The 26,308-nt window shown below is 38.6% G+C and overlaps 1 protein-coding gene across 3 annotated transcripts; it reads left to right on the top strand.

Moving 5' to 3' along the window:
* The first annotated feature begins 6,284 nt into the window (after window positions 1-6,284).
* On the top strand, window positions 6,285-26,261 carry LOC133976377 (ATP-dependent RNA helicase DDX3X-like). 3 transcript variants are annotated; one of them, XM_062414576.1, is made up of 20 exons: window positions 6,285-6,539; window positions 8,219-8,270; window positions 8,919-8,966; window positions 9,315-9,374; window positions 9,674-9,880; window positions 10,040-10,136; window positions 10,312-10,431; window positions 10,979-11,078; window positions 11,361-11,496; window positions 11,637-11,734; window positions 12,527-12,625; window positions 12,737-12,897; window positions 13,112-13,256; window positions 13,777-13,921; window positions 14,636-14,686; window positions 16,053-16,234; window positions 16,352-16,469; window positions 16,646-16,799; window positions 16,935-17,059; window positions 17,155-26,261. In XM_062414576.1, exons 1-20 carry the CDS (start codon window positions 6,495-6,497, stop codon window positions 17,232-17,234), a joined length of 2,223 nt encoding a protein of 740 aa, XP_062270560.1. In that variant the 5' UTR covers window positions 6,285-6,494; the 3' UTR covers window positions 17,235-26,261. The 3 variants fall into 3 exon arrangements, with proteins under 3 accessions (XP_062270560.1, XP_062270559.1, XP_062270558.1); XM_062414575.1 differs by having other exon boundaries at window positions 10,034-10,136; XM_062414574.1 differs by having other exon boundaries at window positions 8,219-8,291; window positions 10,034-10,136.
* The last annotated feature ends 47 nt before the right edge of the window (window positions 26,262-26,308 follow it).

The raw sequence follows: 26,308 nt of genomic DNA, 5'->3' as shown, positions 1-26,308 counted from the left end.
CTATTAGATGAGACATATGAAAAAGACAGTATTTTGATAAGTTCCATGAAATAAGGTATTCCTCTTTTTATAGGGGAAACCCTGGAACCCATTGAACAGTACAGAGGTCCACAGACTCCTGCCTGTGGGATGAGTGCTAATGTTTTATGATGGTGCAGCACCAAAAACCTGGTATTAAAGTGGTGGAGATCATTGACGTTAAGCCACAGTTTGGGAAAACACCCAACTTGGGCCCCTTACCATCCACAATCTGCTGTGGTTAAACACACATTTCAACAACACAAGTAATCACGTCACTGCTTCATTGCTATGCCACTGAATTGTAGCCCAAGACAGGCTAGCAAGGGGTCAGGTAGAAGAGTCTGTATATAGTAATACTGCCAAGTGAAACTTAAAACCTTTTTTTAAATATTTTGTAGTACCACTGTTGCTTATGTCAAATCTCCTTCTGTTGTGGCACTGCACACTGTTACCGCAAAACTGTTTAGGTGGAGTTTTAAGTGTTGAATGTGAATTTAATGCAAATTTGTGAGTATGTCTTTTGATTTTCATGGAAATGTATAAATGATGCTTTTATGTTTTGCTTTTTCTCAGTCTTTTATATTTGGAAGGGAAGTTATCAACACGTCATAGAGTGCACTTTGTTGTTATAACATATGATACTTTACATATGTATGTGTTGATGCTTAAACAAACTGTTGAAAGTAACAAAGTATGTTCCAAGCTGCACACCAATATTGGGAAAATAAGCATTTGTCTTGTGTTTTTTCAGTTTCTACACTCATCATCATACAACTCAAAGGGTGTCTTCCACTCAAATTGTTTCAGTTTTTAAGGAACGTAATTATTAATGATAGTGTTATTGTGTTTATTTGTAAGAACTGATTTACAGATGTGAAGAACAGGACTTTGACAGGACATACTTCTTCCTCAACTGGACTGATACATTTAATATAATTGGATTAATGTATTTTTAAAAATTTATTAAACTAAATTATGTTTAGAACCTATTTTATGCAACAACAAAAAAAACTGTCCAGCCAAATCATTCAAATGTATGCAATGTAACTATAATGTGCAGATTTTCTCAGGAATAAGCAGGTGCTGGTTCTAAGTAATCTTCCCATATCTGAGGTCTCAACTAATGAAAGATTGAACATCATTGTTTTACACAATAAAAATAAGGATGGAACTACCTAAATCACTCTCCGTTTATTTGATTTCTGTTCATCTTGATATCTGAGTCACTGCTGATTACTTTGTGAGCTTCATTCACTTTGTTATTATTGTGATTTACAACTTTGTCAGAAATTAGTCGTAATTTCTGCTGAGTCAAACACAAATATACTGTATAAGAATAATAAGGAACCATAAAATCAGTTTAATTGACAGTATTATTTCAGATGCCATATCCCAAACATTATCTAGCCAACTGATTCTTGAATTATGTCATTTCTTAACTGCACTTGACACCACTCAGCGCTCACAGGTCACCTCTTCATGGAAAAAGAATATCTGACCAAACTGGTCGTTCTGGTCCACTTAAAGGCCTCCACCAGGGTCTGTACATAAGGGTTATTGTATGTTAACAATGTGCAGTGTTCAGAAGCCACAGAGCTCTGTAAGCCTGACAGAGAATGATAGAAAATAAATAAATACGCTGAGTTTTTGTTTGGTTATTATGATGACTGCTAATATTTTGTAAGTTGTACATGCAGCAGTTGTGTGGTGGATACATTCACAGCAAGCTTACACACTATAAAAAACATACCCAACACAGTCTATAACAGCAATATGTGTAGCCTGTTGTACATGTTTTTGAAGTATCATTATGTTTTGTGCATTTAAGCAAATCCCAGTATATAATGTGTTATGACCAATATATAAACTGGAGGATAGAAACCAGGATACTGTGACATGTGTGATCAAAAATATGATAATGAGCAGAGCCTCTGCTGCGGTGGAAAGTTACAGACTGGAGGTGGAAAGTTACTGGGTAGACGCATTTAACACAAGCTCACTGCAAAAAAAATAAAAAGAAGGGTTAGACTTTCTTTTTTCTGTCTTTCTTTGGTGTCTTCAAAGATAATCATCAAACAAGACAGGAAGCATTCAAACTGAGAACAGGTGGAGAAGTAATTGAAGCAGTTTCACCAAGTTGGGAAAATCAAAAATCCAGAATGCAAAACTATGTACATTGTAAAATCAGAGTATCAATCAGTTTTGACAAGTTTGGCATATTTTACATACAACAAGTCCAATAGGGGCCTAGTAACACAAATTTGCCCTGGGGAACTCCTTCACCAGATAACTCAGCAGTCGATATCAACACAAGTGAGCAGCTCCTCAGCTTATATTAAATTCGATCAAGCCACTGAATACACATCCTGTGCATGTGTGTGTGCGCGAGAGAGAGAGAGACTCTAAAATGAACCACAGAAAACATTGTCTATGTGTGTGTGTGGAAGTTTTTTGTGGGTCACAGTTTAAAAACCTGTGACTTGCTCGGAATTCGTATTAGCTTTGGTAAACCACCAACCGCAACCGCTGTGGCTGTTGACACAAAAAACGAGAAATACAAATACTCTTTGTGTTGTACTGCAACGAGGAAAACTGTGACACAGAAAAAGTCAGAATGAGAGTTGTGCTGTGCGGTTCTGCTTTTCCAGATAAGATGTCCAGAAATAGATGATGTGTAAAGACAAAGTGTAAATGAGGTCTTGGGGCACATATTAAAGTGGTTCAAATCAGAACTGAACATATATGATTCAGTATAGAGTTAAGTTACTTACGCCTATGGCTCCTTTTTCATGGAGCACAGGCCGCTGACCACAGTCCACCACAGTCTTCTGACCTGAGCTTTCCTCTCAAGCTGTTTCCATGTCAGCCAGCTCTGCCTGATGTCTGTCTTGAGGTCTCTGTGTCAGGTGTTTCTTGGGCCAGCCTCTCTTTCTTGTGCCTTGTGAGTTCTATCAAAGGGTCAAAAGGCCTGCCTGGTGGTGCTGGTGTTGTCATCAATCATAAGAGGAGGAAAATTATTCATTTGGGTCAGTTTTTCCTGACTTTAAGTAGACCTAATGAGACATACTGGTTGATAAATAATGTCTTACTAACATGACAGGAGTCCTCTGTGGTGGCCAGCTGTGTGCCAGTTTATATCCATACATACTTTCACACATTTGTTAATCTAAAGTGAACCTAATGTGAAGATATAGAGAGAAAGACAGAGAGGGGATTAGCAAGCAAAAAATAAAGCTATAAAAATGACTGAATGACTGGAACTCTGATGCTGGTATTAACATGCAACAAGTATCTGGATATCTGCATTTCATAAAACACACATTAGTGCAGGTGTAAATGTCTCAATATCACACCAAAGTGGCCCAAATCCCACTGTGGTGTGGATGTCAAGTTACAAAATGAATTTTACCCTGTGTGCAGAAGTGGTGCCCCTTTTTCCACCTGTGCCCTTGGCCTCTAGAGTGTGTTCACACCACTGGCACGTCAAAACTCAAAGTGTTAAATTCTTCAGTATTAAAGTGACCTGGTTTATATTTATGGTTGGTTTTATTTCCAACTGACAACTTGTTTCTATCGTTGTGCCTGAGTGATTTACTCAAATCTGATGTATGGTAACTAATGTTCAATGCTGTGTGGGTGTGATTCAATAGTGTCCATAAATCAAACTCTAAACTGCAGTCAATAAACAACAAGAGTGACTCATGTCACATATTCTTTGAACTGCTTCTCTTTCCTGTGAATTAACCGACATTTCTAAGCAACCGAATGGAGACCATCATTACTAATTTCCACCACAAGTGGGAAGCCTTACTCCAAAGTTCAAAACCACTCACTAACACTATCTATTGCACTATGCTGAGCAATAGGAGGCTGTTAACATGTCAGAAAAGCCTCGGGAGTGATGAGTGTTTCACCAGTTTGTAGATGAAAGCAGAGATGTAAAGTCTAACTTCCGACAGGATGCTCAGAACTGACACTTAAATCCTTATTAAACTCCTGTTAAGTTTGTGCTGACTGTCATTCAGAGTGCTGCATTTAAAAATAAACTTGAGCTGCCACTGTCGCTGGTTTACCTGAAGGCCAAATGATGGAGGTGCAGGGCAGCAAAACACCTGTGTGCTCCACACACAAACAAGGCAAGCAAAAAAAGGTTATGGAGCCCTGACTTACCACTGTGTGCCATATCCAGCCAGGCAATCAGTGACACCAGGCAGACATCCAGAGTCCCTTATGAAAAATTCATTGAAGAAGAGCCAACTTAAAGTGCAAGTCAAATGCTAAATAAACAAAACAACGATGCTGGCAAAGCAAAACTGCAGGTAAAGAGCAGTCCTAAAATGACTGACTGTCAATTAGTTTCAATAAGTAAAATGAAACTTGTTTAATAACTTCTAATTTTATCAATTTAAAGCTGTGGCTGTGTGAAAGTCTCTGAGGCTGAACATTTTTCTAGGCTCTGTTTGCCCACTGGGAGTGAGTGTCTGACTAAAATGGTACCTGAATGCAGCACTGTTTTGTAGCGAGCAGTGAAATATGATGTCCTTCCAACTTTGTAGGCTGAATGGGATGCAGTCTAATGAACTGCAGGATTGAGCCAGATGTTGGTTTGTTAGAGTACACATAATAAACATTTAGGAGCTGGGAGTCTTTACAGGTGGAGGGTCAGCCTAACCACTTTCTTCTATAATAAACTCTGTTTGGCTTTATGTTAATGTGACTTTACTGTTTGTGTTGATTCAGTTTGTGTTAAATCTTCCATTAACTCTGTCACAATGGAGGCCCACCAAACTTGACTATCACTATAATTAATAACACTATATGTATAACCCTTTTCTCAGAGCTATTTATACATGAACACCATATTTTGTCCATTTTATTGGACAATAAATTATACACCTTCCCTGCATGAGATCCCATAATAACAGTAATAAACCAAACACTAGTAAAAATAAAATTGTGCAAAATTTTTAGAGCCAAATTGGCTGACAAGTGACACAGGAATTATGATGGACACATAATCTTTGTTGTTGTTATTGTTGTTGTTTTACTGTGCAGTGATATCGCGATAGGCTGTGGTTAAAGTCTCGCGGTGTTTGGATTTATATCATTTCCGTTGAATGAAGCTGGCCAGTGATAGAAAGAGGCAGACAGGAAGTAAGGAAATGTAGTTGCATTTAAAATGAACATTTTAAGAAACTTTGTTCTGCAGGGACCAATAGTCATTTCATAACAGTAACAGAAACAATCAATAACAGACGACCAATTTATGATATGTATATGAATTTATAAATAGAGATGATTTCATATGCTTTCTTTAAAGGACATATATGATATGTGCAGCACTGGTTATGACTACATGTAACTGCATATGCTCAAATTGTGCTTATTTTGTACATATAATTAACAAAATAAACAAATAATACAGCTGTAAAGTATGCATTGCTTTATATACATTATGTTATTTTGGTGCAAATCTACCAAAATATTAATGTATTAATTTGTTTCTCTCGATATTGAATGCATGAATGAACACAGGGTACAGTCTTGGGAACAAAATGCCAGGTTGGGTTTCATAAACAACACATGAGAAAAAGAAAGGGAAAAAAAGTAAATTAAATAAAATAACAGAAAGAAGATGAATAATTACATTCATTTTAAAAAAACAACCTCATTAACACTGTTTACAGCTTCTTATTGGTGTGAGATTTAATTATCTGTAAGTGCTGCTTACAAGCAACATTTGTGATATCACAACTCATTTGGAGCCAATCCTGCTCCAATACTCAATTTATACAAGTGTGATGTGGAGACTTTTTACATTTTTAAATGTTTTAAAATTGTATTATTTGTTATTTTTAGTTTATTTTTCTGAGGTAGTATGCTGTTTTGTGTATAAAACTTTTGATTGTCACTTTATTTATTTATTTATTTTTTTTTTTTACAGTATTCTGATAATAAGGAAGTTTATTGTATATGTGTATATATATTTTTTTACCTGTTTTGGATAAAAAAAATTGCAAATGCACTGGTGACGCACTTGTATTTTCATGTATAACTTAATAAAAAAAAGTTGGGAGAGAGAAAACATGTCTGGAGGGGATCTTTAAATAAATAATTATAAAATGGACTCATGTTTCTGAAAGGACTTTTATTTTTAAAGCACACCGGATGTTTACGCCATTTTGCGCACACCAGCTTGACTAGTTTATCTCATCGCTTCAGCTAGAGAGCAAACGCGACATCAGCTGAGCGTGTCTGAAAAAGTACCACCTTTTTGTGGCTAAATTACAGGAATTTGTCACCACGTGAAAAATAGCATTTTACAAAGTGACAGAGTAGCTACTGAGCCAATGAAATAACAGTCAGCTGTCGTAACCAGAGAAACGGCAGAAGGAGGAATAACATCACACCAAACCCGGCAAACAAAGAGGTCCTTTCTCAACGACAACATTTTTCCTCCATATTCTATAGTTATGAGTCATGTGGCCGTCGAAAATGTCCACGGTCTAGAGCAGCAGGTAAGAAGGGGCAGTTTCATGTGTGTCTTGTGGGGGGTTAATGGATAAAAAGTGTTATAAAGGCAGGGAGAAATGTTAGCTTGCCGGCTAGCCTAAAAACACTGCTAACGAGATGCTATCGTGCTAGTCAGCGTTGGGTGCGTTTCATTTCTACACCGTGGAGCATAAAAAGTGGCTGCGGGGCAGGCGGTAGCGTGATATCTCCTTTATTTTTAAGTATAATAATGAGTGTCGTCGTTCAATTTAGCGTAAGTAAGGATATTTCCTCGTAATGTGTGTTAGTTATTTGAAACTTGCTTGTTATTACGCAGGAAACAAATGACGAACTACGCCGCCGGCTCTCCCCGGTGCGCACAATAAACCCACCCAGCAACTATTCTCCTCACTGCGTTTGTCTTTGCAGCTTGATACAGTAATAAAATGGAGGTATGCGGGGATGGAGCAAACGTGCTATCACGCAAACAGTGGTGCGTTTTAGGTTTTTTTTACTCCTCTGGTTGGCACATAATGCGCAGTTTTGCACAATTTCCCCTGTTTGTCTGGACTGCGTCCCGCTTAAGAGAAAAAAGAAAAGCTAATTTTTTCTGCGTCACCAGCAACGTAGGTTAAGCCATCTAGCTGTGCCTGACTGGCCAGACACTTGGATGGCAACAGAAAAGTACTGTATGTTCCCCATTGATATTTTGGAAAGGTCTAATTTGCAAAATGTATACGAGGGAGTTAGATGCACAGAGCTGAGTTCATTTATACAAATTAAACATGCTCTTTCTGCAAGAAAAAGGTGCACCTGGAGGGGTTTATATTGAATTTAAACGATCTTATTAGCCTAGTTCACTTAATGTTGCTGCAGTGTAGAAAGGACATCCCACCCAAGACCCAAATTCAGTTTCTGGGGTAGAAATATTTCATCCTCTATTGTTTCCTGAATTGCAGACTCTCTGCACACACCAGCATTAAGTCTTTATCTCTTTAATCATTCAGCTTTCCTACATTGTGAAGTATCACAGACCAGCTGTGGCTGCATGCACTTTGCTGACATCACCATAATAGGATTTTTTTTGCATGTGAAGAGTGAAAAAACCCACAGTTGACTGGTGCTGAAATAGGTAAAAAGGGCCATAACTATTGTCCTGTTTCTTTATATTTGGACTGTTCAGCTTCTGTCATGGGAGAAAATAGGTTTTGTTGTCACCTGCTACAAGAAAAAGCACTCTGATAGTTGGCATGTCCACCAATCAAAACCCTCGATTGATATTTCCCATCAACGAAACAGTGTTAAAACTGGGTTCTGAAAGTGTTCCCAACATTTCATACACGTGACTTTATGGGTCATGATGACTCAGTAAGCTCTTGTTTCAACTCACATTTAGCAAGTTTCCGTCCACCCAGAAACACGCTGCATGGAAACAATGGAGATTTGGGGGGGGAAAACTCCCAAATATTGGGGGCGGGAGAGTTTGTACAGAGAAGATTTTTTTTTTTTACTTTGTCTTTTCTATTTCCTTCTTTGTTAGCAACCAAAATAGAGCGACTTAATTCATCTTACTTGAGGGGAAAAACAAGCTTTACTTTACGTCCTTGCTTTAAAAACGTTAAATTTTACCTTTTGAGATGATTGTAATTAGTTTTGTTCTACTTACTGAAAATGATTGTCTGTTCTGATTATCTGTTTTCTCCAGCTCGCTGTCCTAGACTTGACCGCAGCAGACGGGCAAGGGGGAGGCACCAACCGTAAGCAGCCAACATGTTTTTGTTAGTGTGTTCGATCTTTTCATTTCATCTTTGCTAAATAGACGTGCATAGATCAGTCAGTAAACACACACACACACACACACACACGCACACGCACTAACCAACCACAAGACTGGGGATGTCATAAAAATGGCAAACGGGGTACTAATTCATAGAGAGTTGACTATAAGAAGTAGTAGAACTTCCTAAAAAACCTTATAAATTAAAACTGATCATTCCAGTTTTGTACATTTTGGTGCATCATTGAGGTCAAATGATGAGTATTATCATTAAAATGGTCATAATGTAATTACTTTTATTTCTTTATTTAATTCTAATTATTCTAAAGTATTTGGCGTCAAGGCTCTTAAAAATGTGCATCCCCATCCTTAAAACTGAGTACAGAACACGGCTGTAAACATATAAAAATGCATGTTTGCAGTCCATCTTAAATTTCCTCATGTGCTTTTTTCACATTGAAGTTTCCCAACCTTTTAGTCACCACAATCAACCACAATAGGGACAGCTTATGGTATCTCTGTCTTGAGTAAGACTTATTATAATATGGTCTGCTTAATATAATTCTGAGACCTGCCAGGAAAAGAAAGGAAAACTCTGATTCTGGGCACTGTCTGGCTCTGTATGCAGGGCGATACATTCCTCCACATTTACGGAACAAAGACGCTTCCAAAAATGGTGAGTAGGATGAAGGTGAAGAGGATGTTTGATTCTCTCATCATGTTGTGATTCAGTGTTACTACCAGAAAACGCATTGTGTGAATCCTTAAGGATCCCTGTGTGAATATTTAAATGCAGTTATCTCGGGGAGTTTTTAAAGCGTGCATTACATCCACATTTGCTCGCTTTCAGCCTTGTTATTCCCCACATTTGCTGCTGGTTTTTTTTGCGCTTTACCTGCTTCAGTTGTAGACTGTCGTAGAAATGTTGCTCCATACCACTACTTGTGTTCAAAAACGCCACTTTAATAAACCAAATTTAGTACTGATAAAAACCAGTAACCGAAACACTTTCTTCCATTCTCAGCAGGAAATGCCTTTGCTGCTGGTCGACAGGGTGGCTACACCATAGCACCTGCAGCCAACTGTAAGTCTACTAATCTGAGCATCCTTTGTTCACTGTTTTTAATTGTTAGTGTCGTCTTGTAACTTTGACGTAAAACCAATATATCATTCAATTATTATTCCTGCTGTTTCATACCATCATTCTCTTGTCATGAATGTTACTTCATAGTGTTGGTTAGCATGTCATGAACATGTTTTCTGGTTTGTTACCTCCTCGTCCTCCTCTCAGTGAAATGAGAGATTACTAATCTGGGATCATGTTAGAGTGCAGATAATCCTTAACATAACGTTCATCTGATTTTTCTTTTCTCTCTCTGTTAGACGGCTGGGATGGGGGGCGCAACAACTTCGTCAACGGCTACCATGACAACCGCATGGGGGGCGGCAACACTTTCAACCGCGGGCCGCCTCGCATGGAACGGGGCCGAGGTGGCGTCGGAGGAGGGGGTTACCGCGGCAACAGGGGTGGAGCCTTCAACCCCATCAACCCAGCGCAGCCAATGGGCTTCGGTGGCTACGAAAATAAAGGTGGGATTTGGTTTGTTTTCTTTAAATGACATGCCCTATGTTTAGGAATGAACCTGTTCCTAAAATGAGAAATTACTCATCTCTGCACCATGTCGAATAACAATAGTTTATGAATGAAATTGTCCTCTTATTGTGTTTTCTTGTTCCTGTCAGATGCAGGCGGATGGAACACAGCCAAGGACGCCTATAGCAGTTTTGGCAACAACCGAGGAAAGTCTGCGTTCTTCAATGACAGAGGCAATGCTAACAGAGGGAGGTGAGAACATGAGACACGGAGACTGAATAATAACTGCTGCCACATCACATCTTCTTCATTCTTCTATCATTATTCTTCCGTCACTGTACCAAAATGACTTGAGGCGTAGGAATCCATTCGCACGTTAACTATGAAAGCAGAAAGCATCATTGTTGTCCTTTTGTGTTGTGTTCAGGTTCGACCATGGTGGATTTGGTGGTGGTGGAGGAGGAGGAGGAAACAGCCGCTGGGTGGAGGAGCCCAGAGATGAAGGAGACTGGTCCAAGCCAACAACACGTAACGAACGCCTTGAAAAGTGAGTCTTTGCTTCTACTGGTCATGAGAGGTGCACATGTAATAAGATAAGGAAAGTTCATTATGTGTACGGAGGTCAGGAAATATTAGGGAGGCAATTATCAGCTGTACTGCAGGTGAGATACATGACTGAATGGATGGATTACAAAATCAACATCAAGTAATTTGTTATTGGTATATTTAGGGGGTTTGATTTCTCTTTTGTCACAGTTTTAGACGTAATGACAGGTTGGATTTAGGCAGTGATCAGACATGAGAAACAATTGCAGGAACTGTCAAATGTGCTTAAAATGTTTAACTTGACTGTAATTTATCCCTCAAAACATGAAGATTATCCTTCACTATACAAAATTCCCAGACACACGTTTGTTGTCTTACATCATAATCTTTACTTAGATATATTATTATGAAAACACTGTAGTAGTAAAGGGTGTGTTCAAAGATATGTAGTTTGCTTTTTGACAGGAGTGTAATTATTGTAAATCATTGGTCTTCTTTGAACATCAGACTAACCAGCACTTTGTCTCTCCTGCTTTGCTGCCCTGTAGCGAGTTGTTCGCCGCCAGTAACACTGGGATTAACTTTGAGAAGTATGACGACATTCCTGTAGAGGCCACGGGACAGAACTGCCCTCACCACATCGAGAGTGTAAGCTACAGTCATTACTTTCTCTAAAACTCTTTATTTGACAGTACATCACATGTTCTTTTAGATGTATATTTGATCAAAATCATTTACATAAAACTATGGCTTGGTTTAGCTTTTATAACTTTAATCTCTGTAATTGAAATTCACTCAACTGTAATTTTTTGAAACTTAAACTTGAATTCTTTCATTTTTGTCTAATGTTGTATTCATATCTTAATTTGAGTAACTAATAACTATTAAGCTCATTTTATAAATACGTGTGTGTGTGTGTGTGCCGTGTAGTTCCAGGATGTGGACATGGGTGAGATTGTTATGGGAAACATCGCCCTGAGTCGCTACACCAGACCAACCCCAGTCCAGAAATATGCCATTCCTATTGTCAAGTCCAAGCGAGACCTCATGGCCTGCGCACAGACAGGTAAGACACAAAAACAAAACTCACGTCTCTCTTGCAAAACAGATCTCAATGAGAGACCTTATTAAATGAAGACTGAATGTTAGATTCTTGGCTATTCTAAATCTATGTGAATATAAATGAGGTTGACTTTGTGTGTGTAGGTTCTGGGAAGACAGCAGCGTTCTTGCTGCCGATTCTCAGCCAGATCTACAGTGAGGGACCAGGAGAAGCTCTTACTGCAGCTAAAGCCACTGGTCAGGTAAGAAAGTCAAGATAAAATAGAGCATGTGTGTTCTTAACAGACAAACAATGAAAACATTTTGTTAAGTTTTGATAGAAAACAAGCTTGACATGTAATTGGCAATAACAGTATACATTACATGAACATGGAGGCAGGTTGAGCAGCAGAACATTGACTGAGATAAACGATCACAGCTTCTATTAAAGATATTCAGCCTTTTTATCAGAAGCTGTTTCCTAATGTACACCATTAGTGAGAAAACCACAGAAAATAAACATCAGCTGTGAGCTTCAGTCTGTGATTGAACTGCTTCAGCGGTCACGTCTTCTTTGTCTGAAATGTGTCCTAAAGTTATTATTCTAAACCACGGAAGGAAAGCTGTGAATCATGGCATATTCTGCTCTTAAATATACTGTGTCTAAATAGCATTTCTCATTTTAATGTAACTACTACTTTTGGTTATGTGTGCATTATGCTGTCTCATTTTATAGTACAAAATTAATACTGGATTAGGACTCGAGCAAATACTCATTCAGTGATTTGAAGGGCAAAATACTTGATCGGAGCAAGCCTATTACCAGGTTTTTCACAGCAAAAGTTACTAAACTGTTAGAGCCACAAACGAACAATAATGACTATCACAAAAACACCACTTAGAATGCCAATAATTTTAAGTATTAAGTAATTAAGTAGTATACTAAATCAGCTGAAACCATGAACTTCCTCCCATCTGTGAATTTTTAACATCCTGCATTTTGAATATCATTTATTTTACAACCTTCATGGTGTGGTGTTGTCTTTGTATTACAGGAGAATGGAAAGTACGGGCGTCGTAAGCAATACCCCATCTCACTGGTACTGGCTCCGACCAGAGAACTGGCACTGCAGATATATGATGAAGCCAGGAAGGTATATACATACTCACACATGACGGAAACCTAAAATCCTGAAATATAATAAATATATAAATAAGGATGAATGTGTATCCACATATTTCTTCGTGTGGTTTCTTCTTTGTAGTTTTCCTACCGCTCAAGAGTGCGTCCATGTGTTGTGTACGGAGGAGCCGACATTGGCCAGCAGATTAGAGACCTGGAGAGAGGCTGCCACCTGCTGGTCGCCACACCTGGAAGACTGGTGGACATGATGGAGAGGGGCAAGATTGGACTGGACTACTGCAAGTAAGACATGGACAGGAGTGATGTATAAAAATGTGGATGGATATAAACTGCAGGTAGCACTGATCAGTAGAAATGACCTGAACCTGGGGGTGAATTGATTTATTTCATTGATTGATGCAGTTTAATTGGATCATTGTGGAGTTACAATTCTTTTGTCATGTAATTACTTTTTATAAAGTCCTCTTTCATTTCATCTGTGTCTTCTTTGCTGCAGCTATCTTGTCCTGGATGAGGCGGATCGTATGTTGGACATGGGCTTTGAACCACAGATTAGACGTATCGTTGAACAGGACACCATGCCCCCTAAAGGCATCCGACAGACCATGATGTTCAGCGCCACCTTTCCTAAAGAGATCCAGGTAGGTTAGCAATGACTCTAAAAAAAACAACAACCCCAAATCGTATTACGTGTTTTTCTGCTAACAGCAGCTTTTGGGTTTTTTCTCAAAGAGTTGAAACTTCACATACAGCATTCAATGTTTATTGTTCACCATGCAAGATTTAAGAGTGAGGGAGCCCTCAAAATAAACACTATTTCTCCCTCATGCCATTTTATCTGTCACCTTGTGTTGAGATAATCTTGATTCATCAGTTTCTCAAATTATTGTTGTTTGTTATGCTAGTATAAACAAAATTGAGCTACAGGAAATGTTGCATTGCCTAAAAGTCATCACCACTCAGTCTGTTAAGTTGCACAGGGTAACTATATCGCTGTAACACAAGGGCCTACCTACTTACTAAAAGAGTAAACTCAGTAAATCAGGAGTTCTAAGCATTTACGTCAGGATTCACGTCCGGATCAGTGGACTCTGAATTGGAAAAAAGTGAAACTGCTGTATCTTTTTACCTTTTAAATCACATTGTCTTCTCCCCCTGTAGATCCTGGCCCGGGATTTCCTGGAAGAGTACATCTTCCTGGCGGTGGGCAGAGTTGGTTCCACCTCAGAGAACATCACTCAGAAAGTTGTGTGGGTGGAGGAGAGCGATAAGAGGTCTTTTCTCCTGGACCTGCTCAGCGCTACAGGTGAGACAGTACAACAGGAACAACTTGATGCTTCTAGAAACACACACACACACACACACACACTGCAGTTTTATTTCCCCAATCCTTTTGTCATTCCCATGTTGTCGTCCTCACATCTCAGCCAGTACATTACTGTGTGTTTCATCTTTAGCGCAACGTAATGTCCATCAGCACCCCTGTCTGTGAACTGTTTTGGTAACTTGGAAAATAACTTTAACATAGTTGTGTTTCAGCTTTATTGAAGTAAAAAATAGGCTTAAATTTAATTCCAGGTATCAGGGGAAAGGGTTTAAATTCAAATTGTAGCTTTTCTAAACATGCTGATAGCCCTTTGTATGGATTAGCAAAACACTGAGCAAGAAACTTCTAGCTCGGCTCTTAGATGACATTTCATCCAGTGATCTGTTTTTTTTTTGTGGTTTTCTTTTTTTTGGAGGGAGGGCTTGGGAAGGCAAAGAAGAAATGTCATTCCTATGCCCACTTTTAATCCTTAACATCCACCAAATATTTTCTGTTTCTTCAGTTTTCATTTTAAACAAAACTAAAGTGACATTTGTGGTTGGGAAAACAAAACACCTTTTTGATAGTAAAACAAATTCTGTGAACGGAGGCAAACCTTTGTTCAGTAAGCGACGTTAGAAATACAAAGTTGGCTTTGCACTGGTGATTGAGTTCAGCTTACATGTTGATGGTTTGGTGTGGTTTTATCCCAAGTCATCCCCAGCGAGGTACAGGACAATACTGGAGACAACATAGAGAAACCTGGTAAGATCTTCACTAAAGAAACATGTATCTGTCATTCCACATTTTAAAAATAATTTTGCCTGCCTTTGATGCTCTTCTCTGTGGATGGAGGATCCTTATTATTTATTCTGTTATTTTTTTGGTTCTGTGTATCATTTCATGAGGTCTGCTACGCTTAAATCAAACGCGCCTGTTAATGTTTTTTGTTTTTTTTTCTTATTTCAAGAGTTTCTTTGTGGCATCTTTATGTACAGTATGTTGCTGTAGTGTCTTCATGTCAGACACAAAGCCTCAGTGGAGAGAGTCTGGTCATGTTGTAGTCTGGGTGCTACGATACTGCCAAATCTCTCGTGTGTCCTTGGAGCAGGAGCGCTGAGGAAGAACAAGATGACCAAACTCTTTCCATAAGTGGCTCTACATTGCCTGAAGACAGTGCTGCTGATGCTTTTAGTTTTGTTTTTTGTTTTTTTTTCTGGTTACTTTATCCATACTGTACTCCCTGCTCCCCATTGCACTATTCTGTTCATAGAAAACCATCTAGTGTTATGTGACGTAAACCATTTAATTTAATTAAGGTGCATGTTATTTATGATTTATGTATCACATCACAGACTGAAACAGCCTTATGAGCAGTAGACTAACACCTGCAAGTAGGGCTGTAACAATAGGTTCAGTAACAGATGTGACTTGATATACAGTGATGGGTTTATATTCAGAATAATGCAAATATATTGTACCTTTTATATAATTTCTGTCCTAATATTTATAACCAAACAAACAAGGAAGATGGTAAATAGCCACTAAAGATTTTTATCATTAATATATATCATAAAGTTAAAGCTCACTTGTGAAAAACATCAAATTGTGCCTCATCAAAATGCTACTTGCAGGGTGACGTCAGCATTTTGTTGAATATACAGTTTGATAGGTTGGGTTGTCAGTTGTGGATTACTTAACAATACACAGTCCATTAGTCACAAGTCAGAGCCACAGCATGTGAAATGGGAAGTCTTGAGTCTGAAACTTATTTTTTGCCATGTCATCAGAGCCCCAAGCCTGGCAAGATCATCTGGTCCATTTTTCTGTTTATTGCTAAGTTTCAGAGCAAGATACCTTGACAACTAAAGCCCAGATTGAAGTTTCATATGCATGAAATCTTGTATCACACTGTATTAATCCTGCTTAGATTACTAATGATTTTCATGCACTGACCTGTTACAACATTTTCTTGTTAAGTTTTTCAGTTTGTGATACTCAAAATGTAGCACTACAACAGTTTTATTCTCATTAATGTTAAAATGATCTTGTTACAAATTTAGCGGCCATCTTTATTATTCACCAACTGTTAATGATAAACCTCCGGTGTCTTTTTCTCTCCCACGACCAGGTAAAGACTCGTTGACTCTGGTGTTTGTGGAGACCAAGAAAGGCGCAGACGCCTTGGAGGACTTCCTCTATCGGGAGGGTTACGCCTGCACCAGTATCCATGGCGACCGCTCACAGAGAGACCGAGAGGAGGCCCTAAGCCAGTTCAGATCAGGAAAATGCCCCATTTTGGTGGCCACAGCGGTCAGTAAAAATACAATCAGCACTAAACAGTGTTTGACAGCCTCAAGAAAAATATAAGATACCATTTTTGATATTCAAGAACACATATCAATGTCTTCTATGCTTTTACACACTCAGGTAGCAGCTCGGGGTCTGGACATCTCCAATGTGAAACATGTCATTAACTTTGACCTGCCAAGCGACATAGAAGAGTATGTCCACCGTATTGGACGTACAGGACGAGTAGGAAACCTGGGTAAGACCACAACTACTGTCACTCAGTCATAAATACCTCATGATGTGTTACATGATTTAAACTTTGGATACGCACCTTTTGAACCAAATCCCCCAGCCAAATGTGATTTACTGCTACTATTACAGCCGATATGAACAAAGTCTTACCATGTTTTTCCATCTGTGTGTTTCCTGTAGGACTGGCCACATCGTTCTTCAATGACAAGAATGGGAATATCACTAAAGACCTGCTGGACATCCTGGTAGAGGCCAAACAGGAGGTTCCCTCATGGCTTGAGAGCCTTGCCTACGAACACCAGCACAAGAGCAGCAACAGAGGACGCTCTAAGAGGTACACTGTCTCTCCTTAATTGTTTAAATGTGTTTTTGTTTTTTTAATCTGTATTAATGGCAATTTCGGGTCTAAACCCATAAATGTTTTGTCTGGATGCAGTGAATTACACTTTGAATTTCATGTTACTGGCAGGTTCTCTGGTGGTTTTGGAGCACGTGATTACCGCCAAACAGCTGCTGGAGGAAACGCTGGAGGCTTTGTAGGACGTGGAGGTCGTAACCAGGCAGGACATGGAGGAAACCGTGGCTTTGGAGGAGGTCAGGATCTGATTTTAGGATGTTATTAGTGTGTTTAATGTAACCTTTACTTTGTTACCTTTAACCTTTTGTCATCTCTGTTTCCTCCCTCTTAGGTGGTTTCGGTAACTTCTACACCAGCGACGGCTACGGAGGCAACTACTCACACTCTCAAGTTGACTGGTGGGGCAATTAGGTTTCCTTAACCCCTTCCATTTTCCCCCATTCAGCCCTCTTTCTTCTTCTTCTTCTCACTCATCCTCCTTCCTTTCTTCACACTGTTGTCTGCACCCCATCTGTCTCCTCCCCTCCATCAACTCCAAAAACCCTCATGCATGCTATTAAACTATTTATACTCATTTATATAGCTCTCCTTCCACCCCAAGGCACTCAGATCTTTGAATTTCTCCATCTCCATTTCCATCTCCTTTGTCTTTACAGTCCCCCATCCTTTCTTTGGTTCCTCTTGTCCTGGTAAATCTCACAATAGACCACCTTTATAAAGGGATTCCTCAGTTTAAGTTGGGTTTTTTTCAACACTAGCCACAGATGTACTTGTTAGCTTCCAGCTAACAGCATCGTTTGGTTTCAGTGAGGACATTTTGAGCTATTTTCCCTCTGTGGCAAGTGTCTGAAGACAAATAACCAACTAAATTGAAGTGGTAGGTTTTCCTTTAATGCATAAGATTGGATAGACACTAAGATTTACAATGTGTTGAGTCCTCTAAAACCGCCGCAGAAGACCAGGGGGGAAATCCAGTTTTTTCACTTTAGATTTGAGTTTTGGCTTCATTGTGTTTTTGTCTGCATTCACCCAAAGCCAGCCAGGCTTTCCTGTGTACCTTCACATGTCATCTTTGTATTTAAATGCACGGCCATGTTGTAAACTCACTGGCCAAAAACTTTTTCTAAAATATAGTGCAGAGATGGGCAAGAAGTCAAATCTTAGCAAAATATGTCTGCATAAAAGATGAACAATGGGAACTGACTGAGGTCTCCTTCACTGACATGACAGATACTACAAAGAGGACACAGAAATTCCTTTTTTTTTTTCTTTTCTTTTTTTTACACCTTTTTTAAACATTGAAAACTTATTTACCGAGGTCTGAGAAAGATGTCTAACAGAGAAGTGAAAACCCAGTCAGTGGGACAGCCAGCAGACATTGTTGCCCATTAGCAACCATGATGCTAGCAAACTGAATTTTAAGACTTGTGGTTGTTGATATCACAACTACAAACAGCATTTTTCTTTGTTTGAAACAAAAACATAATGGAGGATCATTTGTTTCTGTACTGTGCCTTTAAGAATTTGAACATTGTCTCTTATTTCTGTTATTTTTATCGCCATAATACGTAACTGGCTACAAGTATTGGCCAACTGTGACTAAAATGTGTATTTAATGTCATGTATGGGTTTAAACATGTTTTCTTTATTTCTATTTGGAAGGAAACAAACTAGGCTTGAACTAAATCAAACCTTGGCAAAAAAAAAAACCCTAAACAAAAACTGCGATGAGGCAACTCATAGCAATTCCTTATCTGTCTACTGGAGTCTATTGGTCTCTGATGAGCTGGTTCCCAAAAGCATAATGCCACTTTAACCATGTTTACAGATTCTTTTAATACACCCTCATTCAGAGTGACTAAAATGGGTCAAAACTGACATTACATAAAAAAATTAATAAAAAAAAAAGTATTAATTAAAAAAAATGCAGCCTCTTTGCTTTACTATTCAATGAGCAGAGATAACGGCGGGTGGTTTTATGCTTTTGAGAAACCGAGTCCTACTCATTGACCTGTACGTCACATCTACAGCTCTGGTTTGAGCTAAAAGTTGGGTTTCTCAAAGTCATATTGTCACTAATTGTTGGGTCATTTCATTGTCAGTAGCCGAGCCGCTGAGAGAGAATTTGGCCCAGCTGTGCAGCAACAGCCATGTAATTTTGCTGCTCCTGGTCTTTTGTAGATTTGTGCTTTATAACTGACTACAAGTGCCCAAAATTAAATATTTACTGCATAAAACACTGGCAGAAGTTAGGTCTCTTGCACTTGCACCACATCCAGTTGTAATGTATTATAAAGAATGCAACATAAAGAAATGCTTCAACAATGTTCAGATGTAAGAGAGAAAAAAAGAAAACCCTTACATGGTGGCTGCTGTATCAAACGGTTACCAATTATCAATCAGTGGCCGTGGCTGCTTGATTGACCCTTTTAGTGTCAGCATGCTGTTGGGAAACTGGCTCCGCATCCACCACAAACATTGAAACCCTTGTTTGCCAAAAGCTTCTTTCAAGGGGGGAACACAACTAAAAGGCTAAAAGAGTTCAAATTTTCTCGCTCACTCTATCCTGGAGAGTTACATGAAGAGTCTTCTCTAAAATAAGTCATTCCAGTTTATTCTTTAGGTCTTTTCAAGATCTTGTTGGAGTCAGGGATAAAAGTCAAGAATCTAGCCTCACCTGTTTCACAGCAGGGACAGTCGGGGGCTTCCACAGGATCTCCGCAGCACATGTCAGCCACATCATGTCACACAGTACTATAAGCAGCTATGCATCTGTTAAACTGTCTTAGTCTAACCAAATAGTACGACTATGCTCCTGATCATGATTGCAGGTTTATACATTCCTATTCTTACCAGTCAATATTAATAATATATTCAACACATACAAGCGTTATTTTTCTGTTTCTGACTACTACTACTGTCAGCACACAATCAACTGAAATAAATGATGCAACATGGCTCATGTATGTTGCACTTTGGGGAGCATTGCCTCATTTAAACCGTCTTTGAAATGTTAAAAAGACACCAAACTAAAACGGTACAGTGAGTTAGTGGAAAAGTGTCATAACAGAACTGAGCTGATCACATGAATTTGGAGATGTAATCAATGCCTAATCCCTGGTTAGCCCTACTTAGCCCTGCTGTGAAACCAGACCATAAGGGGCAGTTGACCTGCACCCAAGACGTTCATGTTTCATCCCTGATTGAACTTCTAAAAGGAGCTCCACTGTACATTCGAACCATTCAGTGGTTGAAGTCCAATCCCCTACAGTGTCGATCAGCAGCAGAATAAGCCAAAAGAGAAGAAAAAAAACACGCTCTGTTGCGTCTTGGTGGGGAAAATTGTTAATTTCTTTATCAGGGGCTTAATTTGTTTTGTTTACATGAAGAACTTTGAAATATAGATAAAATGTAAATAGTTCAGCTCTTCTTTAAAACAGAATCTCCACTGAAAAAGAATGTGAATAACAAGTGAAACAACACTTGATGTGAAGAGAATTACATTTGATCACTCAACTTTGGACCAGGCAGCGTCTAGTGAGCTTAGTTCAGTGGGCAATTTGAGATTGGATTTATTGTAAATGCTTGTGTGTGTGTGTACACAGACACAAACCAATGAGGGAAATTAATTAACCAATTTATGCTCACTAGACAGATTTCCTCAAATTGCCCACTGGCTTTGACAAATGACAAGGCTGGAACAAGACAATAAAACATACGCAAGTGTTGTTGTTTTTTGGTCAAGGAGTTTAAAATGCCAAGCGAAAACATACAATTATACAGCAGTCTTTAGTTGTGTTAGAACACTCTGATTTTTCCCGTCTTCTATAATTTTTGGTTTTGGTTTTTTTAACTTAGGATCAGAAGTCATGTTCAGGTCAATCTTCATATCCATTTCCCTGGTTCAGGAAACTAGTTGGCTTTAAGTGTCACATTAAAGGAAACCATTTGTGAAGTTAATACAATGTCAGAGGACTCAAGTAGAAAAGTCACATGCGAAATTTCCAAAAGCAGCTTATTTTAAGACAGTAAGCTGATTTCCGGCATAAATCAGTTCTAAATTCATATAAACATTGTACATATTTCCTTCTGGACAACTTTTCAGGATCACAAATCTTTTTTTGCTTTAATTCCTGATGTACTATATCTCACTAAACCTGCTTCACCTTTTTGAGAAGCCAATTTAAAGGGACGATGCTCTGTTCAAGTACAATTGTCATAGGAAAAAGGATTAGGAAAAGTTTAAGGTGGTCACTTACAAAGCAACCTAAAAATGGAAACTTCTGTCTGCGTTTTCTTTTGGCTGTTCAGCTGTTGAATTGTTTTATCATCTTTGTAGAACAAAGCATCATATTGTCCTCCAACATGCAGCCTAAAAAAGGCAAAACTACCATGAGCACCAGTTAAAATAGTCATTGTTTGCCAGAACTGTGTTTGAGGTGTCCCAGTAGATGTTTTAGCACATTTTAACCAATCAAATATAATATGATATGAATAACACACTTAAATTTCACCTGCAGCAATTGTGGGAATCACCTCCCCCTTAGATATATTACAAGAACTGTTGCTGTTCAGTATGAAGGAATAATTGGAAGAATGATAGAAATCAGTAACAGGACAATAAGTAGAAGTTAAAATTGCAGATGACAATCAAATAATGGAAGGACTAGTTTAAAATTTGCATCATCAACAGAACTCTTAAGGATTTAAGTTTTTTAAGTTATGGGACACCTTAACATGTAGAATCATCTTGATTTGCTGTCTTATTGGTAGTAAGTTCAATAGCTGTCACAATTTAAAATTGCATATCCATCATGGAGACAGATCTGGTGAGGCAGATAAATGCCTAAATGAAATTCATCACCTTACAGTTGAGGATACATTTTCTGGTTTCATTATAGCACCCAACGGCATCCACACTGTTAATTTTTGGAGCTCATTATAGTTGAGCAGTTGATGAAATTTGATAGAGAAGAAATATCGTCATAATTTCTTACTTGAATCCATGGCTGTTGCCAACCACAAACTTAGTGTGCAGCTAGTGCGGTCTCTTGTGTTTAAAAAAAGAAAAGAAAAGCTAAGCATGCTGAAATGCTGTTTTTTGCAGCCTAAATCCAAAGGCATACCTTTTAAGATGGAGATACGAATCATGTAAATGTATCTGGTTCAGTGTGTAGACGATGCTGTGCCTTCTAACAGCCACTAGGGGGCAGATAAAATATCTGTGAATAAATGAAGGAGCATTTCACATCCTGTGATAAAGGAGCAGGGCGTCATTGAAGGACAAACTTCAGTTTACCTCACTTAATCTGTACATCTTGTTTATAGAGTAATCTTGTCAAGTAGTAGTGTTTAGAGTATGCACATAAATATGCAATGTATTTAGGTCGTTTTCTAGAGCAGACAGAATATACCTGTCAGCTGTAATTACCATTGAACTGTGTTGGAGTGCCCCAAACCCCCACCTGACTTTGACAAAATGCCCCACAATGTGCAATAGAGATCAGTTAATTGTGGCTTGCCCTTACTTTGCCGTCACTAAGATTCTCTGCATGAGTTTTGTTAGGGCCGTTTTCTGTCCGCAGTCTGTGCTCAGTGTGGATTACGGCACAAACTGGCACAAAATCTAGCCCAAATTCTGACATGTGCACGGTGCCTTGAAATGACTGAATCATTAAAGACTGAAACATATGGGTTAGGGCTGGGTATTTTTTTAATACAGATGTAAAATTCAAAATATTATATAGATGATTTCTTTTTTGAAATAGCTTTATCTGGGTGAAAGTAAAGGCATTATGCAATAGAGGGTATGTACGTAACATCACCGTACGTGGACGTCGTCCATGGCACACCCAAAACATTTAAGCATAGCCAACGAAAAAGTAAAGACACCACTTCAATGTTTAAGAGCTGTTGTGTAATCAGTCGCAGAAAAAGAAGAGATGATTAATGGGTTCGTGCTGAAACTTGGAAGTATAGTCGCCATTTTGTGTCATTAATGTTGAATTTTTAAGTAAATTCTCCATCTTAACTGCCTTCTGTCAAAAAGATCGCTGTAGATCTGATGGCTTTTGCTTTTTAGCCATGTTAGCTTCAGGATAGGAATATCAGTCAGTCAGTAGTCCACTTTGGTCCATATTTAGACAATTGGATAGTTTGCCATGAAATTTGCTCACAGAGCTGCTAGCGTGTCTTGTTCACATTATTTCGCAGCTCTTCTCAGTAATTGAAGCCATCGCGGGTCTGTTTTTGCCACCCGGTGGTGGGGGGGGTGGTATCTCACGAATAAGGACACACCCTCATGCATACCCTCTAAAGTTATTATTAGTTTAAATGTAACATTGGTTTGTTCTCATTTAAAAAATCCAGCACTTTAGTTTTTTTAAAAGTATTTTCAGTACCTTTTGATGCCTTAAATTCAAGAGTGATACCCAGTCCTAATGGAGCTGATTGTGAAGTTGGTTACACTTTATACAGCATTACCATGGCAACAGACACAGACAGTGTCACCATGGCAAATGATTCTGCGTCTCTACGGTAACTAACTCACCAGCAGGAGTGCTTCAATTGTCAGTGAACAATTAATGGTGCTATGCTCCCATTGCTGCGGCCTGCAGGCCCTTCTGTTTGTAGAAAGACTGAAAATCCCACCGAGTTTTACAGAAAATACTTCAGTTACTTAGTTTAAAAATGTCTTCTGTAGCACAGGTCCTTCAAAACCTCTGAGAGGTGTGTGTGAGTGAGTGGGTGTTTGCAGTTTAGTGCAGCCAGGTGTCAAAAGAGAAAGATGTCGCCACAGTTTAGTGTGTGTGTGTGTGTGTGTGTGCGTGTGTGTGTTGTATGGAAAGGTTCTTCCGGATACGAAACCGTTTTTGTTTTGTTGTTTTTTCTTTTTTTTTGGGGACCAGGTGGAGTTGTAGTTAACAGCAACCGGAGGATTCAGCTGTTTGCACAGAGTTCTCGAGTCTACTTTCGCTGCTAGTTTGTGTAATTTATCAAGCATTTTTGAGAAATATTTATTTTTATAAGCCTAATACAAAAAGTTGATATTTTAAAGAGTGACTTGACCAAAAGACAGTAAACAAAAACACTGGCTCTTGAATGTTGAATGTCATTGGTATGAGTGAAAATTTCTATTTTTCTGGGGTAGTGTGAGCTTTTTAATGTTAAAGATGCAACATGTAGGGGTTTCTCTTGAATATGTCACTGTAACAAGCTGTTATAACATATTTTAGAAAATGAACAAAACCGTTGGTGGTGCCCAAACTTGCGTCAAATCATGCTTGTCAAAAATCAATAAACCAATTCTCTTCTTAAGGCCAATGAAATGGAAACTATGCTGTGTGCACATCTTCTCGCGTTGAAACATTCCCGGCCCCCAGTGTTACACCGTTTCCCCCAAATTAAGACCCTACATACCTTTCTGAACAGCTGTTAAGATGTAGTTTATAACCAATACCTGTGAAAACTTTACTGTACTCTATTTAATACTAATTAGCAAATTCTAACACGATAAAGTAAGACCTTATACACTAGTCATTCGCATGTTAAGAAAGCCACTAGGACTGTTAGTTGTGATATCATACACCTTCAGTATCTCCTATCCCAGCCGACATCATTTTGTATTTTGGTGTTGATATATTGTGATAATAGTACAGCTCCTTAAAATAGCCACATAAAAATGTCTGTTTTTAGCTGATCCAGTGAATTAAATAACAAAAAAAAAGTTACGGTATTTCATCATATTAATACCACAATCCTGTAAATCCAATATTACCATAAATCGCACTTTCGAAAACGGTCTGGCAAAGTCTCAGACGGTTGACAAATATTTATCGTCTCACATTATGAAGCGTCATATCACACAAGCGAGATTAAACAGCTGTTGAACTTTTTTGCTGTGAAAAAAATTGCATCGCTTCCTTTTTATTTAAATAGAGTAGAAATATTCGCTCCCAGCTTTGATTAACTGTGTGCTTGTTGTAAAATGGTTCGTTTTTTAGGCAAAATTTGAGAACATTTGTTAGCCAGCTGGTCTGATGGCCACAAGGGGGCCCCAGTCCATTTCTGTCCATTATTCAATGAATTACTTAGCATCTCTGACGGTACGTGAAGATGTGCACTTGGTATCACTTGAAGACACAGAGAAGCACTGACGGTTGTATTACAGTGGAATGTGACTGTGACATATGAAGAGAAACACCCCACACAGGTTACCTTGAAAGTCACATTGGACTCAGTTTCAGATCCATTAACCTGTTGGTGCAACAGGTTCCAATGCCAATAATGATAATCAACCACAAACAGCCATTTTTAATTGGCAAACAAAATTTGAGACAACACCACCAAATATGCCAAGGTTTGGATTAAAAACAATTAACAAAATGTTACGATCAAAGACCGTTTTGTAAAAAAAAAAAACATGCAGTACAAAAAACAAGTGTCCAGATTCTCTCCAAGTCAGTTTTTTTTTTTTTTTCATTTGAGTCTTTACACTTTTCCTTCCCGTTAATACCCTTTGTGTGAATGTCTGGCAAGTGGCGATCTTTAAAGTCTTCATAACACAGAATTAACTGTGGTTCTATTGCTATGTTGTTGTGATTTGCATATTTTCAGGCGTTGGTGTGTTAATGCTCGCACAGTGGGAGCTTCTGGCCAATCAGAAATGAGGAAATGTTTGCATAAAAAGTCCCTGATGACATATGAGATGTTTTTGTTTTGTTTTTTATTGCAACTTGCAGATGATCCATGAGTCATCTTCTATTATACAGCAGCTGTTTGAAATGTAACTTGTATTTTTACTGCTGGTCCACTTAGCTCAGACACTCTGCTGTTTAACAGGGACAAATCCACTGTCAGTGAGGCAAAATTATCCACTGATCAACCACCGTAGCCTCAATAGACCATAATGCATTGCGGCCACAACACACCCACAATCAACGACAGATGAATAATCACACTTCACAGCCTTTTGTATACACAAATTCAAACTTTTGTGACAAACTGATTTTAGGTGTTGACAAAAGGCATTCTGGGAAGCAAAATAATACAACAGGTTGACTGAGATTAAGTGGGAACATCAAACTATTACAACACTTTGCTGCTTTATTTCACTTTCAATTCAGTCAAAGGTGATCCCAAAATAAATCAATGTAGTCATATGTTGGACTGATCGTTCTCACCGTTTAGTGACTGAATTGAAACTGAATGGAGCTCCGTGTTGTTGCCATTACTGACTGGCCAGACTCCTCAATGTGGACACACAGCAGGCAGCAGCACCGGCCTGGTAGTTAGTATTTGCTTTATGTATTAGTTTAGCAGTTGTGCACGAAGAGGAGCACTGCACGAAGAAAAAAAAAATACTGTGCATCTATTCTGATTTTACCACAAATAAAGGTTTGGATTTGCAAATGTAACAGGAGTCTGGATCTGTTTCTTGTGTGTGTGTGTGTGTGTGTGTGTGTGTGTGTGTGTGTGTGTGTGTG

Source organism: Scomber scombrus, chromosome 24 (assembly GCF_963691925.1).
Source record: "Scomber scombrus chromosome 24, fScoSco1.1, whole genome shotgun sequence".
NCBI classification, from domain to species: domain Eukaryota; kingdom Metazoa; phylum Chordata; class Actinopteri; order Scombriformes; family Scombridae; genus Scomber; species Scomber scombrus.
Note: the sequence above shows the minus strand (reverse complement) of the source record. Positions and strands in the feature narration are given on the sequence as shown.

Coding starts and splice junctions, on each gene's coding strand:
- LOC133976377 (XM_062414574.1), top strand. CDS start 6,495: ATGAGTCATGTGGCCGTCGAAAATGTCCACGGTCTAGAGCAGCAG. Junction 10,432..10,978: donor CGTAACGAACGCCTTGAAAA/GTGAGTCTTTGC, acceptor GCTGCCCTGTAG/CGAGTTGTTCGCCGCCAGTA. Junction 14,687..16,052: donor AGACAACATAGAGAAACCTG/GTAAGATCTTCA, acceptor TCCCACGACCAG/GTAAAGACTCGTTGACTCTG.